The sequence below is a fragment of the Dipodomys merriami genome, unplaced genomic scaffold (genome assembly GCF_024711535.1).
Source record: "Dipodomys merriami isolate MVZ:Mamm:240054 unplaced genomic scaffold, mDipMer1.0.p SCAF_33, whole genome shotgun sequence".
NCBI classification, from domain to species: Eukaryota; Metazoa; Chordata; class Mammalia; order Rodentia; family Heteromyidae; genus Dipodomys; species Dipodomys merriami.
The window spans coordinates 17,892,166-17,911,625 of record NW_027204826.1 but is presented as its reverse complement, the minus strand read 5'-3'; the positions used below and the strand labels follow the sequence as shown (position 1 = coordinate 17,911,625).

Sequence of the window (19,460 nt, the reverse complement as noted above, 5' to 3'; positions counted from 1 at the left end):
CAGCTGGAAGAGGCAGAAGCTGGGACTGCAGTGACACAGAACTGTAGCCAGAGCATCCCGGTCCAGGAGCTGAGCCAGTGTTGGGGAGGAGCAGATATGCGCAGTGCTTAGAGCAGGATCTGTGTGCCCAGGAAGACAGCCCACAGGGCCCCGGGCTCCGCCTGAGGCTCCGCTAGCACAGGCTTCCTGCCCGGCTGATGTACCGTCATGTACCATGATGGACATGAGACGTCAGCTGAGCTGAAGCACGGCTCCCGCACTGCCCAGGGGCCTCACAGCTCTGCCTGTTCAGAAAGAGCTCCTTCTCCACACGTGTCTCCTTTGCTGCAGAAACGAGGTGTGCCAGAGACCTTAAAGTGGGACCCCACTTGTGGCCAGGGGCAGCCTTGGAAAGAAGGCAGCCATGATGTGACAGGGTAGACCCCTGAGAGAGGCCCGCCTTCCAGAGGGGCCAGCGGCCACTCTGCTAGTAACGGAGCCAGGGGCTCCTCAGGTATCCATCTTTCTAAGTTAACATTCTTCAGTTCATTGGAACTATCATTGATTGTGTGTGTGTGTGTGTGTGTGTGTGTGTGTGTGTGTGTGTACACGCAAGAGAGAGAGAGACAGAATTGTGGGGTCCCTGAGCTCTTTTGCTCAAGGCTAGCACTCCACTGCTTTGAGCCATGGCTCCACTTCTGGATTTCTGGGGGTTAACTGGAGATAAGAGTTTCACAGACTTTCCTGCATGGGCTGGATCTCAGCCTCCTGAGTAGCTAAGATTATAGGTATAAGCCACCAGCACCCCACACAATCGTTGAATTTTAAATCACTTGCAGTGTAATCTATAACCTCCATATATATTCCTAAATAACAGTCATAGTGTACACAGACCCTGCTTTCTAGGTACATGGCTTCCCCAAAGGAAGAGTGGAGAGTGGGAGTGGTAGGGAGTTGTACACAACGCGTGTTGTCTACATGCATTTCTTATCACCTATCTCCTCCTGAGAGAGGCCTGGTCAGAGGGTGGCTGAAGTATGAAACGTTCTTGTAACCTTAGGACGTGTGTGTGTGTGTGTGTGTGTGTGTGTGTGTGTGTGTGTGTGTGTGTGTGTGTGTGTGTGTGTGTGTGTGTGTGTGTGTGTGTGTGTGTGTGTGTGTGTGTACGTGTACGCGTGCATGCGTGGGGATGGGGACTGCAGCTGATTCTGGTGGTGGTGGTGTATGTTCTGGAGTGCATTTATAAGCAGAGAAGTTTGCCGGTGTGGCGCTCACGGCGTGTGGCCTCCCAGGCCGGTGGACATCTGTGGGTGCATTACTGTCCCTACTCTCCTGTGTGCTTCTAATGGAAACCCCAGCTTCATGGGAGAGTGTCTCCTGGTGTAACAGGCAAGGAGGCATTTATGATATAAGTACGGGGTGCCTAAGTGGAATCTCCCAGAAGTATCACTGTTTTTCTCTTTAAAAAGCTTTCTTGTGGTATGTAGGTGATACATTATTAAAAAAAAAGAAAAGGAACTAAACATGAACGAAAAGAAAGAAGCCATCTGCTATCACACTGTCTGATTGTAACCGCCGTTAGCGCTTTGGGTGCGCACTTTCCTCTGTGCACATGCATTGCCTTACATTTTCTGTGAATTGCAGTCACATTACATGCACTGTTCTCTAACTTGCTTTTATTTTATCCCTCCACTGTAACTACACCTCTGTCTCAGCATATGACTCACCCTCTTAACATCGAGGTAGGTTATACCTTGGATACTCAAAACTCTTTCCAGTCCTTTACTGTTGTAGTCAGGACAGGATGAAATTCTTCTGAAATATTTGTACACTTCTAGGATATCTACTTAGGACAAATTTCTGAAATTAGACTTGCTGGCTCAAACATGCTTCTTCTTATTGGCAGCCCCCTTTCTCCCTTCCCAGCCTCTTGGTAGCCATTCAAGGACCTGTGACTGCCCAGGTCCTACCTAGAACTCCAGGCTGAGACTGAAATGCTCCACTGCCTGTGCCTTTGCCTAGTTGGCGTATGGTGATGTCCTCGTGGTAGAACTTGTGTTGGCCTGGGTCCTTCAGAGACTGACAGGAACAGCTCTCCTCTGTTCACCCCACCTACCAGACACCAACAAGGAGCAAACCTGCAGGGTTACACCTGGCATTTAAGTTGTGACTAAAGTGTAGCATATCCTATTCTAACAGGTAAAAAGCAGCTGGGCGCTGATGGTAATCCCAGCTACTCAGGAGGCTGAGCTTTGAGGATTGTGGAAAGTCCATGAGAATCTTATCTCTAATTAACCCCCAAAGAAGCTGGAAGTGGAGCTGTGGTTCAAGTGGTAGAGTGCTAGCCTTGAGCAAAAAGCTCAGGGACAGCACCCAGGCCATGAGTTCAAACTCTAGGACTGGCACACACACACACACACACAAAAGTCCATTTTTAGGACTTCTAGTACACACAGTCTCATGTTGCCTTTCAGAAGGAACACTCAGAGTATACCCACAGTAGCCATGCTCCAAAACCTCCCACCCTCCTGCTATATGAGATGGGAACTAAAAACTACAACATTGGTTAAAATATGATCCTCATTAGGAAAAATAGTACCCAACTGTATTTTTTTTTTTTTGGTTTTACCTATCTATATTCATCTCCTGGCCAGTTTTCTTGTAAGATGTGTAATGATCTCATTTATATCTAAAAAAAATTTAGGTTGTATATATGGCTTTTTTTTAATGTTCAGGTATTTAAAACACTTCTTAGTCACATTCATCTTTCCCTATGTAGTTACTGCCTTTCCTGTCATTTTAATGAAGGTCTTTCCAATTTTAATTTCATGACTGTGTAAATATTCATCAGTGTTTTCCTCTTGTATATTTATTGTTTCAATTTGCAACTTATTTTCTAATATCAAGTTTCACTTTTACGGTACCCCCAGTCCCTGTGTTGGGTGTCCCAAGTGGGCCTCTGGGGCCTCCTTCCGGTCAGCTGCTCCAGCAGGGTCTCTGCTGGACCGTCATCACTTTAGAATAAATGTCCTCGTTCCTGACACTTAAAAAAAAATTCCCAGTATTCTTTGCCTATTCATAGCTCCAAGAGATATCAGGATTCTTTTGTAATGTTTAAGACAATTGGAAATTGAATTACATAAAATTTGTATATTCAATAGAATTAACATCTTTATAATTGTTTCTCTTTCAGCAAATTCATAATGTTTAATTTTATGCCCCTCAGCCTGTTTTTTTTTCTAATAAAGGTAATTTTTTAGTTGTTGTTACTTTCGTAAATATTTTCCAACTGCTTTTTATTAGTGTGTTAGGTATGTCTCTCCTTTTTTAATGAAAATTAAATCTTCTGATTTTTCCAATTTAAGATGATAAATTTTAAAAGTTTTGAAGTTTAAACATAAAACAAAAAAACACAAGGCAGGGAGATTGGTGGCTCACACTTGTAATCCCAGCTACTTGGGAAACAGGAAAGCAAAAGCTTCACACCCTGTCTGAAAAAGAAGCTAACACAAAAAGACCTGGAGGCGTGGTCCAGGTGGTGGATAGAACACCTCCCTCACAAGTGTGAGGCTCTGAGTTCAGACTCAGTACTGCAAACAAAGACAAGGGCTGGGGAGGGATGGTGAGTTGGTAGAGTGCTAGTCAATCAGTGAAAGCATCAGCTACTGAGTTTGGGTCCTGGTCTCAGACCTTAAAAAGAAATTAGGAGATCAAAGTTGCCCTATAATTAAAATCCCTCTGCCCCCACACATTCAGCAATTTGTGCATATTCCTCAGTGTTTCCTAAAACGTTTATCATTTTGCTGGCATGACACAACTCCTCCGCGCTCATTCTTCCCTTGGCAATAGGCCTTCGTCACCTTCTTCCTGTGTCGGTAAGTGTCCATCTACCTCACTCCTAACTGCTTATGAGTAGTGCTTGGTTGCATATTTGTTTATTTAACCTGCCAGTTGGTTATTTGATAACTAGCTGATTACTGAATTCATTCTAGTAGTCTTGCTAATTACTTTTGTCTCTTTTGGATAGGTACTAGTTCAGGGTAGGGATAATTTTATCTCCAAATTTTAATAATCTTACTTTACTTTTTGTCTCATCACATTGACCAGCACTTTTAGATAATGTTAATGTGTAAATAATTGGGCTGGTATTGTACATGCTTCTTTATATATTTTTTTCCTTGGAACATCTCTAGCATTTTTCCAAAAGCATAAATGTGATTCTTATGGTAGGATACTGGTATGATTAAAGGTTAGGTCCTTCTGTTTCTAAGTTGCTAAAAGTTTTCTAAGTGTTGGGTGCTGGGATTTTAGTAAATGACTTTTTTACATCTGTTGAGCAGCTCAAATGTTTTTCTCTTTATGGCGTAAGAATTATTTTCATAGCTTCACCTAATGTGAATCCCTCCCTGCGTTTCTACAAAACTCTGATATGGTCATAGTATATCTCTACACTCCCTTTCAATGTTAACAGTGGTCATTTGTAGTTGTTGACCTATGGTAGGTTTTCATTTTGTGTTTCTTATCTGTTTTATGCTTTTCCTACAAAATTGTATACCATTTGTATAATACATTAAGAGCATTATGATGAGTTTGGAAGTTTTTTGTTTGTTTGTTTGTTTTAGGGGGTTTTGTTTGGCCAGTCATGGGGCCTGAACTCTGGGCCTGGGCGCTGTCCCTCACCTCTTCACTTCAAGGTTAGTGCTCTACCACTAGAGCCACAGCGCCACTTCTGGCTGAGGAATCGAACCCAGGGCCTCATGCATGCAAGGCACACACTCTAACCACTGAGCCACCTTCCCAGCCCAAGAGCATTACGATGAGAAAGCATTCTTCTGGATTTGGCTCCTTGATTTTATTTTGGAACTCACATCTCAATAAGAGAGATACTTATGATTTTTGCTTTTTTTTCCTTAGGTATCTTTATGTTAACTTCATTTTTAAAAAAGAAGCTCTCTGTATCTTTTCTATAACCTAGAATAGTTTGAGTAATAGAATTTTTTGCTCTTTGGAGTTTTTGTAACATGTATAAACTGTCTAAATCTAGTGCCTTTTTTAGGAAGTAATCCTTTGATAATTTTCCTCTATTTTTTCCATGCTCACTGGTGTCTTAAAACTTTATTCCTGTTCACTAAGTTTTTGACAATTAAATTTTCCTAAATAATAATTTTATTAAGATCTTTAAATTTGTCAGCATGAAATTGTATTCTTTCTTGTTCAGGTCTGTCTCTGCTTGCCCTTTTTTATTCAGATTAATTTTTCCAGAAATTAGTCTTTGTATTAGTCTTTTCAAAGAACCAACCCATGAGATTTGTTACAATTTACTATTTTACCATGATTCTTATGTTTGTGCTCTTCTTAATTTTGTTTTTTTCCCACCTTTTCAAGTTAAATGCCATTTCAGCATTTCTTGCTTACTAAAAGACACTGGCATTGTAAGACTATCAATTTTCCTCTGAATATATCTTTGTCTATCTCTAATTTTTATGTATTGATATATGTTTATAATTTCAGATTTTAGGGCTGGGAATGTGGCTTAGTGGTGGAGTGCTTGCCTAGCATGCATGAATCCCTGGCTTCGATTTCTCAGTACCACATACACAGAAAAGGTTGGAAGTGGTGCTATGACTCAAGTGGTAGAGTACTAACCTTGAGCAAATGAAGCTCAGGGTTAGTGTCCAGGCCCTGAGTTCAAGCCCCGGGATTGACTTGAACATTAGTGGTTATTTAAGTTACATGTTTAGGTTTCTAGTTTGCTGTTTGATGTTGTAGTTAGTATTTGTTACAGTCTTGCTGTTTCATTGCCTTCTTGTCAGCGAGGTTAGGGCCTGTACATCTTTTGGATTTTACTAATGTTCTTTTACGACCTAGTAAGTTTTTATTTTAGTAACTATCCCTAGGACCGTGGAGAAAGTATATTCTCTGCAAGGAGTAAAATTCAGTCTTACTAATTCTACTTTATTTAAAGTATGAAATAGTATAGCCTTTAACTTTTACTTACTTGAATCAGTAGAGACAAAGGTTCATGAGTCCCCCTGCAATTGTATTTCTGTTCTCTTGTGAATCTAACAGCTTTTGCAGTATCTGTTTCTGTTGGATGTCATTTGGCAAATGATCTTCCTATACTTAGGGAAAATGATTTTCCATTAAAGACTTGTATGCCTTTGTGAGTTTTTTTGTTGTAATAGAACTCTATATGTAGAAATACATGGTTCAGAAAACTGTCTGTTTTTAAGCTGACAAAAAGCTTCCAAAGTCTTTTGTGCCTTGACAAGGTATTTGGAAGTTCTTAATTTCCCCAAGTAAGCTAATGTCCTTCTTGTCTTCCGTGGCCTGGACCTGCCTCTCCCTCTCCCTCTCTCCCTCTCTCCCTCTCTCCCTCTCTCCCTCTCCCTCCCCCTTTCCCCCCTCTCTCTCTCCCTCTCTCTCTCCCTCTCCCTCCCCCTTTCCCCCCCTCTCCCTCTTAGTCTTTGTATTAGTCTTTTCAAAGAACCAACCCATGAGATTTGTTACAATTTACTATTTTACCATGATTCTTATGTTTGTGCTCTTCTTAATTTTGTTTTTTTCCCACCTTTTCAAGTTAAATGCCATTTCAGCATTTCTTGCTTACTAAAAGACCCCCTCTCTCTCCCTCTCTCCCTCTCCCTCTCCCTCTCCCTCTCTCTCCCTCTTTCCCTCTCCCTCTCTCCCTCTCTCCCTCTCCCTCTCCCTCTCCCTCCCCCTTCCCCCCTCTCTCTCTTCCTTTCCCTCTCCCTCTCCCTCTCTCCCTCTCCCTCTCCCTCCCCCTTCCCCCTTCTCTCCCTCTCCCTCTCCCTCTCCCTCTCTCCCTCTCCCTCTCTCTTTCTCCCATTCCCTATTTCCCCTCTCCCTCTCCTTCCTCCCTTCCCTCACCCTTTTCTTCACAATTTACTGGTCATAGTCTGCCTCAGTGAGCTTTCCCAGTCGTTTTCTCCGCTGGAGAGGTATTCTTCTCCTGCAGGGACTAGACCTCTCCCTCCCACCCCAACTCCCGTGTCTGTCTCTGTCTCTCTCTCTGCATCTGTATCTCTGTTTCTCTCTGTGTCTCTTTCTGTGTGTCTCTCGGTCTCCCTATCCTCTCTCTCTCCTCTGTCTGTCTCTCTCTCCATCTCTGTTTCTGTCTGTCTGTGTGTCTCTCTCTGTCTCTCCTCTCTTCCTCTCTGCCTCTTCCTCTCTGTCTCTGTCTGTCTCTGTCTCTGTGTCTGTCTCTCTCTGTCTCTGTCTCTCTCTGTCTCTGTGTCTGTCTCTGTCTCTGTCTCTCTCTGTCTCTTATCTCTGTCTCTCTCCTCCCCCCCCCCTTGGCAGTACTGGTATCTGAACACACTTGCTCACTGCGTGGTAGCTCCTGAGCCGCACCTCCAGCCCTGCCGGCCGGCCTTCTGTGGCGTGAGTGCTGGTTGCCTGGCCACTGGGGAGGCAGCTCATCATAACCGCTCCCCACCAGAAGAGCCACCTCCACAGGCTGTGTTCACAGGACAGAGTGTGGCCGGCGCAGGTGTGAAGCCCAGCCTTCAGCTCAGGAGTAAAATAAGGCCTTCCCTGTTTTCCCCTCTGTTTTGAGCCCCTGTTCCACCAGGCTCCTGAAATGTGACCTCAACTCAGGTTCACCTGTCTCCAAAGGTGAGTGCCTGATGGTTTTGAGGGGCTTATGCCTTCCCCAGGTGTGAGGAGCGGGTGGGGCCACCTGCAAGGCCTCCTGTGTCCCTCTCCATGCCCTGCCGTTCCTCCCTGCCGCCCACCAGCCCTGCAAACGCAAGTGCCCAGGCACCCCCATCACTGCCGCATGCCACCCAGCGGTGAGATCTGCAGGCAGCCGGGCTCAGAGGCACAGGTGGCCAGGAAGCGGAGCCCAGCCAGGATCGGTGCAAGCCCGGCCGGAACGCCCCTCGCCGGGAGGGGCCGCAGCCACTTCGGGGCCTCGTCTCCCCTCACCCTCAGCACCACCCACGCTTCCCTGCTTTCAGGGACAGTGTCAGCTGTGAGTCTTGGACCATGCTCACCACTTGAGCCGCAGCTCCACTTCCCAGGTAGAAAGTCCTTCCTTTTATTGAGTAGTTACCATCAGCTTATTATAAAGGGAGCTATGGAAATTATTTACATGATGAAAGCTCTGAGGACTTGCATGGAACGGCAGCGTCACATGATGCCATTTCAGAGATGTGTCCGCTCTACCCACCTCCCAAGAAGGTCACTGTCCCTAAGGAAGACACAGCCACTTCGGTACCTCCATACTCTGGGGGAGAATGTTATCTCCCACTCTCACGCTAACTGGCTGACTCTCTCCACCCTTTCCTTTAAAACCCGGTCCCATGGGCCATTTTCCTTGAGACTTTTCTGGAAGCATACTACCTCCTTTAGTTAGTTTCAGCTGCACTCCCTTTGACCAACACTTGGTCAAGCAGAAGAAACTTCCTTAAATGCTCGTCCAGCTATGACTCTCACAGTCGCTACTCAGACTCTGCTCTCACACCAACGCTGCAAGGAGAGCCATTGAGCAATTTCTGAGGATGGTTTCAGACCAGCTGCAATTTGGGTTGCCAGCCTGTCTCAAGAAAACTTCCTGGGGCTGGGAAGGTGGCTCAGTGGTAGAGTGCTTGCCTTGCATGCATGAGGCCCTGGGTTCGATTCCTCAGCACCACATAAGCAGAAAAAGCCAGAAGTGGCGCTATGGCTCAAGTGGTAGAGCGCTAGCCTTGAGCTGAAGAGCTGAGGGACAGCGCCCAGGCCCAGAGTTCAGGCCCTATGACTGGATCAAAAAAAAAGAAAAGAAAACTTCCTGACTTTGGCAACCCATCTTCCAGCAAGGGCCTTTTGCTAACAGAACAAGAGGCCCCAGAGAGGCCTTGTCCTTGGAGCCTTTGATTGTTAAGTGGAAAGACAAAGGGATTCAGATGGAAGATTGATTATCCCAGATCATCGGGGTCAACCCAGTCTAGTCACAAGTCCTCACCGAGATCCTTCTGGCTTTGAAGATGGAGCCACAAGCCAAGGAACACAAGTGGCTTGTAGAAATGAGAAAAGGCAGAGAAACGCATCTTCTGGAGTCTTCAGGAGAGGGTACCATCCCTTGAACTGTTGTACTCCTGACCTACAGATCTCTTCTGGAAACCCTTGTGTTGAGCTACTTCATTTTCAGTAATTTAAGGTAGCAGTAGGAAACCAGAACATTCCTCATGTGTGTTCATCCTACATGGAAGTCTGCTGTGTGAAGCCATGGTCGTACATGGCCGTCGAGGATATGTGGTGGTCACTCGTCAGAGCCCTTTCTGCTGGTGGCAGGCTTTGAACGCAGGGCCTCACACTCGCTTCACTTGCTTGCTCAACTGGTTCTCCGCCACTTGAGCCATGCCTCCAGTCTGGCTTTTGGTGGTCATTTGGAGATGGAGATTCATGGACTTTTTTTGCCCAGGATGTCTTCAAACCACAATCCTCTCAATCTCAGCTTCCTTGTGACTACGGTTATAGGCATGAGCCACTGGCACCCAGTTTCAAAACCCTTTTGAAAGTAACTTCTGCCGTTCCCTGTTTAATTCTCAGTTCAAATTATGGAGAGGGAAGGAATGAACAAGTGAACAGTTCCGCTCAGCACAGCTCATTGCCTTCCCCTCTGGGACAGCTCTAAGAACCAGCCAATTACAGATTAGCCGTCCTAGGACCAGATCCCAGCCGCTGTCATCAGACTGGGCTGTGAGCCACGGTCACCTGGCCGCCTGGCAGCCAGGGCTGTGGCTGAGGTATAAAGACAGCCACGGGACAAGGTGCAAAGGTGGCTGGGGGAGGGGAGGCAGGTCTGAGGGTGAAGGAGGGCTTGGCAGAGGTCTGACGGCGGGGCTCGTGGTGTTGGCGTAAAACCCACAGGGGAAGTGGCTGCCCCGGTGACAGCAGCAAAGTCTCGGGGGCTTTGTGTATGTGCGTACAGTGCCAGCCTTTACAAAGTAGGGCTCGGGCTGGGAAGGTGGCTCAGTGGTAGAGCGCTTGCCTTGCATGCTTGAGGCCCTGGGTTCGATTCCTCAGCACCACATAAGCAAAAAGAAAAAAGCCGGAAGTGGTGCTGTGGCTCAAGTGGTAGAGCGCTAGCCTTGAGCTGAAGAGCTGAGGGACAGCGCCCAGGCCCAGAGTTCAGGCCCCACGACCGGGAAAAAAAGAAAAAAAAGAAAATAGAAAGTAGGGCTGGAAAGCCAGGGAGGAGCTTTGTAGGCAAACACTGATGGGCAGCAGCACTCCGGCTCGAAGCTAGATGACAGGAGCCATGTTCCCCCTCCTCGCTCTGAACTCCTTCAAGCCAAACTTTGGATTTACTTCAAGGCTTTGCCTGAAGAAGGGTGCGAAATAGAAATGAGGGAAGAGAAGTTTCTGAAGGAAGCTAAGTTTTGAGGTATTAAAGACATAGCTGGGCCGGGAACTTTAAATGTGTAAATTCTCTTTGAAGGCTTCTCATCCTTGGCAAGCCCTTGAGAGCATAATTCTGAGAACATCTGGAACTGACCACGCTTCCTGGTGGGCCAGGGTGTGGCTGTGGCCCAGGCTGCCTGCATTGGTGAGTTGCTGTCACCTGCTGCTATAAATGCCCAGGTGGCCCTTGGCACGTGGCAAGGTTCCCCAACCTGCAAAACAGGCATGAAAATGTCCTGAGTTTGCCATTTTTAAATGCTGAATCGAAGGCTGTCTTGGTGGCGAGCCTGGCCTGCCCCACCTGGAGTGGGGAAGGAGGCCTCTGGGGTTTGGAGCCGAAGCCCAGCAAGTAAGCATCTGGCTCAGCCCCTGCAAGGGCGCGCGGCCCAGGCTGTGCGGTCGGCCTGGTCCACACCAGGGCTCGGCAGGCGGGGAGGTGCTGTTCATACACAGGAGCTGGGCTGAGCTGGGAGCGTAGGGCTTGCGGCATTCCTGCGGGCAGCTCCCGGCGCCACACCGAAGAAACCCAGCACCCCAGAGGCAGGTCCAGGCTGTAGCTGCCGAGGACTTGGGCCCGCCCACACCCCCAGCCATGCCAGCCCAGGTCCACAGGTTGGTATGGCCCAGAATCACAGACGAACAAGCAGGAAAGTTTTGGGTCTATTACAGGATGTTTCTTTAGAAACAGTTGGGGTTCATTCTGTTCAGAGGAAACTCAGGATTGATGTTGTAAGAACAGGAAAACAATGTTTAAGGATAACAGTTTAAGAGTTTCCTATTTTCACACTAGGTGAGGAGAAAAAATCCCACTAGGCCTCCACCCTGAGCATGTAGGAACCAAGGTTTAGCTGAAATCCTGGAAGACAAACCCATGGGGAGGGGGGAGGAGCCTGTGCTCTGCTTCTGCTTCCCCTCACTGACCAGTGCATTATAAATAGCCCTTTTATTGTGCATGGAAACAGTGCTTGATACATAAAGTACACTTGTTATCTATTTAAAGTAATTTGCTTTGATCATTGCTAAGGCAGTGTTCACATTCGATCTGAGAAACCTTCCATAGGCACAGGACAAGGTCAGGGGTCTCATGGTGCAGTACAGCAGTCACACAGCATGCAGGACCAGAATATTCTGTGACCCTGTGACCCCACGGAGAGGCAGGTGCTCTTTCAAGTAGGCTGGCAATGGGTCCCACCGACTGGTTTGGTGTGGTGGTGGCAGCATCTGTGCTTTCTCCCAGTGTCTCCCCCACAGCCCCCTGGCCTGGGTACTGTGCGGCCTGCCTGCCTGCCTGCGGCAGACCCACGAAGGGCCTAACGATCCCACTCTCCAGGGCTCTGCTCGTCACTGTCCTCCGAGTCGGCAGACACCCTGTTGATTCTTTGCAGCGCAGCCTTGATGCTCCTCTCCAGGTCGCTGGCTGGCTTTCTGTTGGGGCCCAGGTGTGGGCCTGAGTCCAAGTGGACTTTCTTCAGTCTGACCCCCTGCCTTATGGCAGCCAGAATCTGCTCGTTGGCTGAGGAGCGGGGAGGGGGCCCCTCGGGCACAGCAGGCCCTTCTGCTTTCCTGAGAGGTGTTCTTTCCTGCCGCAAGGAGGCCAGCACTTCATCCATAGATCCTGAAATGGGGGAGACAGAGCAAGCATTGTGAAGCGCAGGCCCCAGGACTCTGCAGTAAATGTCACACAGACACATCCCGTTAGCGCCTTTACTTAAACAACAATCATCCCTCTGTTGAGTAAATGCATTGATTACCTGCTGGTAATCAAAGGATAGCTCAGTAACTAATACTCAACTGGCAATCACAGACCCATAGCGCAGTAACTCATGCTCAACTGGCAATCGAGGACAGATCCAGGACAGCTCAAGAACTAATGGGTCCAACTTAACCCTCACTTTTTGTTAAAGCACAGCCACACCTCTGGTTGGAATGCCTGTTTTTCAGGACACCCAGGCAGCCTGGGAGGAACCAGCCTCACCCACTGCACAGGACTGGTCCCCCAGCTTGCACGCCCATTTCCCTTCCTGCAGGCTTCTCTGGCTTCAGTGCTGGCTGTCAGCAGTGACTCACTGTGGAATGACGCAGGTGGTTTCCACACACACACTGACTTGCAGTAAAACTCTAACAGGCAGCTCAATGAATGGGGAGGGGCGGCACGGACGCGTTCTTCTGCATATAGAGTGTGTGATTCCACCTACATTCCCCTGGAGTAGCTACACACTATGTCTGAGGGTGTGAAGTCCTGTCAAAACACAGATTCACTCAGAGTTTCAGGGCAAGGACAAGAAGCTATTTTCACTCAGGCACCTTGAGACCCTGTTGTATCCACAGCAGGTTGTGGCTACAGTGTGCACTCCCAGACACGCATGTTGTGGTGACTCCCAGTCCACCCTCTGGCTGACAATGGCACTTCATTTTTTATTTAAGCCTACAGCTGACTTTAATTCCCTTCAGGGAAGAATAAGTCTTACAATCAGGGGCATTTTCTAGTTACATTTCACACATCGTTTCAGTGAGAGAACGTTCTGTGCGTTAAGCCTGGGCTTGGCCAGCAATAGGTGCACATGCGTATCAACCCTGACTCGAGGACTGCAGGATCCAGGTTAGCCGAGGCTAACCCGTGAGGCTGTCTGGAGGGGGAAGGAGGAGGACAAACGGTGCCAAGCGCCGGTGGCTCACGCCTGTCATCCTGGCTGCTCAGGAGGCTGAGATCTGAGCATCACCTTCAAAGCCAGCCCAGGCAGGGAAGTCCATGAGACTTTCATCTGTAATTAACCACCAGGAAACCAGAGGTGGAACTGTGACTACAAAAAAGCCTAGTCAGGGGCAGTGCCAAGGCCCTGAGTTCAAGCCCCATGACTGACAGGGGAAAAAAAAGGAAAACAAGTAGATTCTTGATAGCTTCCAAAATCGCAAGCCATAAGCTCAGCAAACTTTAAAACACATTTTTTTGCTTAGGCTGAGTTTATATTTATCCATCTTAATGAAATTGAGCTGCACCAACTCTAATAGAAGCAATACTTCAAGGCAACAAAAATACTGGACCATTCCAAGTCTAGAATTCTTGAAAAGGAAGTCTGAACTGAAGAAGGTGACGCAGGACAATTCCAGCCATTACCTGGGCCCTGAAAACTTCCAGCGCAACCACGTGGTCTTTCTGCTAGTTCACACAGTAGGGAGCGTGGCTGGTCATCCGTTAGTGGGGCTCCGAGGGCCGAGTTCTGATGAGTGACAGCTTGAGAGGCGGAGGCCAGAGCAGGGGGCAGCAGGGGCAGTGGTGGGGGAGGAGGAGGAGGAGGAGGAGGAGGAGGAGGAGGAGGAGGAGGAGGAGGAGGAGGAGGTGGTGCTGACAGTGACAGTTCCTCACTGGGTTTGGGATGTGTCTGGACAGGGATGGTTCCAGAACAGTCTTGGTGCTGCGGAGTCTTCTCACCCCTGCCTTGGGGGACGGGAGGTCCTCCTCCAGCCCCTGGAGTCCTGGACACCCACTGGGGATCAGCAGAGGGTGACTGCAGGTTCCCAGTCATGGCTTCTGGGCAGGTCTTCAGCACAGACTGAGCTGGACACTTCTGAACATGGAAAAACTCGTGAGAAGGCTGCCACCAACGCACACCAGGCAGGTGTGAACAGACCACTGCAAGCGTGATGTGTGCACAAGTTCTCACTGCAAAGTGGCCCCTGGTCATTTGCACTTACATGATCTCACTACTAAGCCTCTTTCTACGGATTGGAAAAGCAAGCACTTGGGTTGGAGACGTGACTCTGCTGGTGGAATGCTACCCAATGAACAAAAGGGTCCAGCACCAAGTTCTGGTCCAGATCTCAAACCAAAAATCAAAAATAAGCACTTGCTGAGCATGGTGGCTCACACCTACAAATCCCAGATGCTCCAGTGTGAAGAGGATCACAGTCCAAGGACAGCCCAAACAACAAGTTAACAAGACACCATCACAATCAAAACCAGTCCTCTCTGTGATCCTACTACACAGCAGGCTTCGGTTGTGAGGACCAAAGTCTGGGGCCAGCCCTGCGCAAAAACATAATTCCCTACCTGAAAATAACTAAAACCAAAGAGAGCTGTGGGCATGGTTCAGAAGGTAGAACACCTGCCTAGCACCTCAAGGTCATGAGATCAAGCTCCAGTACCACCAAAAATAAAAAAACAATTATAGCGTTCAATCAAGTTTTACTAACTTCTTGGTAATGAAATGAAGATGTGAAAAGAAAAGATTAGATGAAAATACAAGTTTTAACATGAAAAATCAGGAACTCTAAAGGAGAGGAAGATGAAAACATGCCCAATTTAGTCAAAACATTAAGTCATGGAAAGAAGTAATACAAAATCTGAAGTGTTGAATACAAATGGTAGGGTAAAAAGAACAGGCACAGTGGGTCACGCCTGCCATCCTAGCTACTCAGGAGGCGAGATCTGAGGATCACGGTTCAAAGCCAGCCCAGGCAGGAAAGTCTGTGAGACTCATCTCCAGTAAACCACCAGAAAACCATAAGTGGCGCTGTGGCTCAAGCGGTAGAGCGCTCGCCTTGAGCTGAAGAGCCGAGGGACAGCGCCCAGGCCTAGAGTCAAGACCCACAACCGACAAAAAAAAAAAAAAGTACATCAAAGGGACTGGGTATTTTTTTCCTCCAAGTGCGTATGGTTCCAGCCTGCGATGTTAGTGTGATAAAGAAAATCCCACCCTAAGTAATTCTCTCAAGAGAGGGACAAGCCAGTGAGACAGTGCAGTGCGTGGAGCCACGGGTGTGAACCAGATCGTGCACTGGAGTGGATCTGTAGGCAGGTGAACTACGTCCCATTTTCCTGCTGGTCTGAACCGCAGCGGCATAGCTCAGTCCTCTCATGGAGGGGAGGAGCAGGAGGAGTTCAAGACTAGCCTGAGCCACACAGCGAGACTGTCTTAAAACACACATACACACAACAAAAAGCAAGCTGGTTGCTAGTGGCTCACGCCTATAATCCCAGCTCCTCAGGAGGCTGAGATCTGAGAATTGCATTTCAAAGTCAGCCCGGGCAGAAAAGTCGCTGTGAGACTCTTACCTACAATTAACCATTCAAAACCTGGCAGTGGAACTATGGCTCCAAGTGTGAGGGCGCTAGCTCAGGGACAGCACCCCCACAGCCAAACAACAAAAACAAAAACACCTCTTTTAAGTTGTGGTTTATAATATTGATACACCACAACTTGTGTTTGAAAACATTTCATGTGCTGGGCACTGGTGGCTCACGCTTGTCATCCTAGCTACTCAGGAGGCTGAGATCTGAGGTTCAAAGCCAGCCCAGGCAGGAAAGTCCATGAGATTCCAGTCACTCACCAGAAAACCAGAAGTGGTGCTGTGGAGCTCAAGGACAGCACCCAGGCCCAGAGTTCAAGTCCCACAACCAACCAAAACAAAAAACAATAAAACATTTCATGTTCTGAGTTGTCTGCTCATACCTTATACTTTCTCCTAAGATGGGCTTTAGGTGAAATAATTATTTTCTAGAACTTACCCCTTTATATGCTCTTAATCGTTGGAGCGTTTTTTGACGTTCTATGTTTATCCATTCCTTTTTCTTTTGCTCCTCTTCTTTTACTTTGTCTCTCTTCTGTATTTGAGCAAATACATGTTTGTAAGTTGCTCATGTATTGTGACACAGAAAGGCTCGACCCTGACATGCACCCAGCCTGTGCCAGCTCAGGACACAGCGTTTCCCTTCCGTGACTCACCATCTGAATGCTGTGATGCTGATGAAGATATCTTATGCTTGCTTCAGCCTGTTGTAATCTGAGCCGGTGAGTTTCTTTGCACTGGCCCTGATAAAACAATGTAAAGCACACAAACAACTTCTAACACGGCCCTGTGCTAGTGCTGAGTGTTCATTAATCTGGTTCCTGGTGCTCCCTAGTCTGCCCCCACAGCCAGATGAGAAGGGCTGACTGGCTACGCACAGGAGCACTTTGTTCACAGCAGAGTTCTTGGAGAGATTCAATTCACACCAAGCTGGTTTTTAAGCTATTCATAGTTGTTGTGTTGGCCCTGGGTCCTAGACTCAGGCACTTGAGCGCTTACTCTGCTTTTTCACTCCCAAACTGGCGCTCTACCACTTGAGCTATTCCTTCTAGATTTTTACTGGTTAACTGGAGATAAAGAGTCTCATAGGCTTTCCTGCCAGGGCTCGCTTCAAACTACATGTAGGTAATGAACCGAGGGGCCCATGGCTACTGAGTGGCTCGACTGTGATTTCAACTTGAAGTAGACTCTGGCTCCTCCTGTCCCATTAACCCAGCTTTCCAGAAGCCAGTGGCAGGTCTTGGCAGCAGGGATGGTGTGTGGGCAGATGTCCCAGGTCCTCTGATAGGTGGAGGCCTCCCTCACGCCACCATTACACAGCTCCAAGGGCTGAGCTGAGCACACGGCCTCCTGCCTGGCCTGCTGGAGTGTGGGGCAGAGAGCAAAGGCTGGGGTTGTCAGATCGTCTGTGTGGCTCCTAACCCACACCTCCAGCAACCTGTGAAGAAGGGGTGCTATCGTAACTTCCTACAGTACTTTCATTTCTGTCTTTAAAGTATCTAAGTATTTATAGTACATATGTACAAAATATAAGAAGACAGTCATAAGAGTGAGGGAAGAAATGACATTGTCCAAAAAGAAATACACTCTTTACCTAAGTTATGTAACTATAACCCTTCTGTATAATAACCCTTTATAATAACATAAAACAGTAATAAACAGGAAGATCATGAATTGAAGGTCAGCCTGGGTTACAAGTAAGGCTTTGGCTCAAAAGAAAAAAAGAAAAGCCGGGCGCCAGTGGCTCATGCCTGTAATCCTAGCTACTCTGGAGGCTGAGATCTGAGGATCGCAGTTCAAAGCCAGCCCGTGCGGGGCTAGGAAGGTGGCTCAGTGGTAGAACACTTGCCTTGCACCCTGAGGCCCTGGGTTCGATTCCTCAGCATCACATAAGCAAAAAGAAAAAAGCCGAAAGTGGCACTGTGGCTCAAGTGGTAGGGCACTAGCCTTGAGCTGAAGAGCTGAGGGACAGCGACCAGGCCCAGAGTTCAGGCCCCCCCCCAAAAAAAAACAACAACAACAAAGCCAGCCCGTGCAAGAAAGTCCATGAAACTCTTATCTCCAATAAACCACCAGAAAACTGGAAGTGGCGCTGTAGCTCAAGTGGTAGAGCACTCACCTAGAGCTGAAGAGCTGAGGGACAGCCCAGAGTTCAAGCCCAGAGTTCAAGCACCACGACCGGCAAAATAAAAACAAACAAACAAACAAACAAAAACAAAAGCAAAAAAACAAACAAAAAAAAACCACAGCCAGCCCAGGCAGCAAAGTCTGAGATTCTTATCTCCAATAAACCACCAGAAAACCAGAATTGGCACTGTGGCTCAAGTGGAAGAGTGCTCACCTTGAGTTGAAGAGCTCAGGGACAGTGCCCAGGCCCAGAGTTCAAGCCCCACAACCAACAAAAAACAACAAATAAATATATAATGTGATTTTTTTATAATCCATAAAAAATATTTCAGAAAACTTTACATAGCTGATCATTCCTGTTTCTACCTATTTATACGTGTGTGTGTATACATATATGTATATGTATGTATGTATGTATGTATGTATACAGATCTATGTACACACACAATTAGCGGCTGAGCACAGCCTCTGTCTTTCCTCAGAGGAGACGGCACAGCCTCCGGCCCGCTACCTGTCTGCTCCTGAGGCGGGCCCTCTTGGTGCAGATCCTGCCCCGCTGGGCCTCCAGCTGCTGCCGCTGCCGGTTGAGCTCCGCCAGCTCTGCGGGGTCCTCCAGCTCCCCAGCATCCACAACCACTTGAAGTTCCTCTGCACTTTCACATGAGTCATAATAGACAACTTCATCCTGCTTTTCTAAAAACATGATGGATTTTCTTAAACACACCTTACTATAAAAAATGCACCAGATAAGGGAAATCTACCACCCATGGAAACGCACTATTAACATTAGGCACACAGAGCCACACACTTCTTACACAGACACACATATCAACAGAGTTCAAAGCACATCTTCCATGTGAAGGAAATATAATTTTAATGGCAACATAGTATTCTCTAAGCATTATCTACTATTAGAATGTTCCAGTGTTGCAGTATTACCAATTTCATTACAGTAAACACTTCTCTAGGCAAATCATCTGTACTTCGCTAGCAAATGAATATTCCAGATTCTTGGTATCTTACTGTCAAGTTGCAATCCAGAAAGTAAATTTCCACCAGTAATATATAGTAAAGGTGCCTTACTGATATTTAATCCTGTTTGCATATTGTTTTTTTAAAAGCATACTTATAGGGGCTGGGAAGGTGGCTCAGTGGTAGAGTGTTTGCCCAGCATGCACAAAGCCCCAGGTTCCATTCCTCAGCACTATAACAGGAAAAGTCAGAAGTGGTGCTGTGGCTCAAGTGGTAGAGTGTTAATTGAGCAAAAGAAGCTCAGGGACAGGCCCTGAGTTCAAGGCCCAGGACTGGCAAAAATTTTAAAAAAGCATACTCATAATAAACTCATTCACTACATAAGTGCATAATAAAAAGTGAGAATTCCTTCCTCCTTTCTCAAACACTGAGTCCAGGTTTTAGGAGCAAACATCAATTTGGCATGCATTCTTCCACATTAACTTTCCAACAGAATTTCTTCCTAAATACCAAAAAAAGTGTATAAGTTGAAAGTACTGAAAAATTTGAATACCAAGGCTTGAACTAAATGTCCAAGATATACATGAAGAAAATTACTAACTTTGGAGGAACTTTAGAAAAAGTAAAGATTTAAATGCATGGAGAGACATACCATCACCTTGGGCAGGAAGATTCAAAATTGCAAAGGTGACAGCTCTTCCCCATGTAATCTCTAACTTTAAGCACCATCCCAATCAAATTTCCAGTTGCGTTTGTTTGTGTTAAACTTGCCCAAGTGATTGTTACGTCCATCTGGAAGGACAGAAAAGTGAGAGGAGATATAAAATGTTGGAGAAGCGGCGAGGGTGGCATCTGCCCTCCCAAGAGGAAACCGTGCCCCAAGGTCCAGGAACCACATGGGTTGG

The 19,460-nt window shown here is 47.2% G+C and overlaps 1 protein-coding gene across 1 annotated transcript in view; it reads right to left on the bottom strand.

Moving 5' to 3' along the window:
* Positions 1-11,030: 11,030 nt before the first annotated feature.
* Whamm (WASP homolog associated with actin, golgi membranes and microtubules) overlaps positions 11,031-19,460 on the bottom strand; it is a 14,854-nt gene continuing 6,424 nt past the window's right edge. Inside the window, exons 6-10 of the mRNA XM_070043342.1 lie at positions 18,095-18,276; positions 16,113-16,199; positions 15,896-15,991; positions 13,505-13,955; positions 11,031-12,004 (exon numbers count right to left, since the gene is read on the bottom strand). Coding sequence (XP_069899443.1) covers positions 11,700-12,004; positions 13,505-13,955; positions 15,896-15,991; positions 16,113-16,199; positions 18,095-18,276 — 1,121 coding nt within the window. The 3' untranslated portion in view covers positions 11,031-11,699. The remainder of the gene's footprint in view (positions 12,005-13,504; positions 13,956-15,895; positions 15,992-16,112; positions 16,200-18,094; positions 18,277-19,460) is intronic.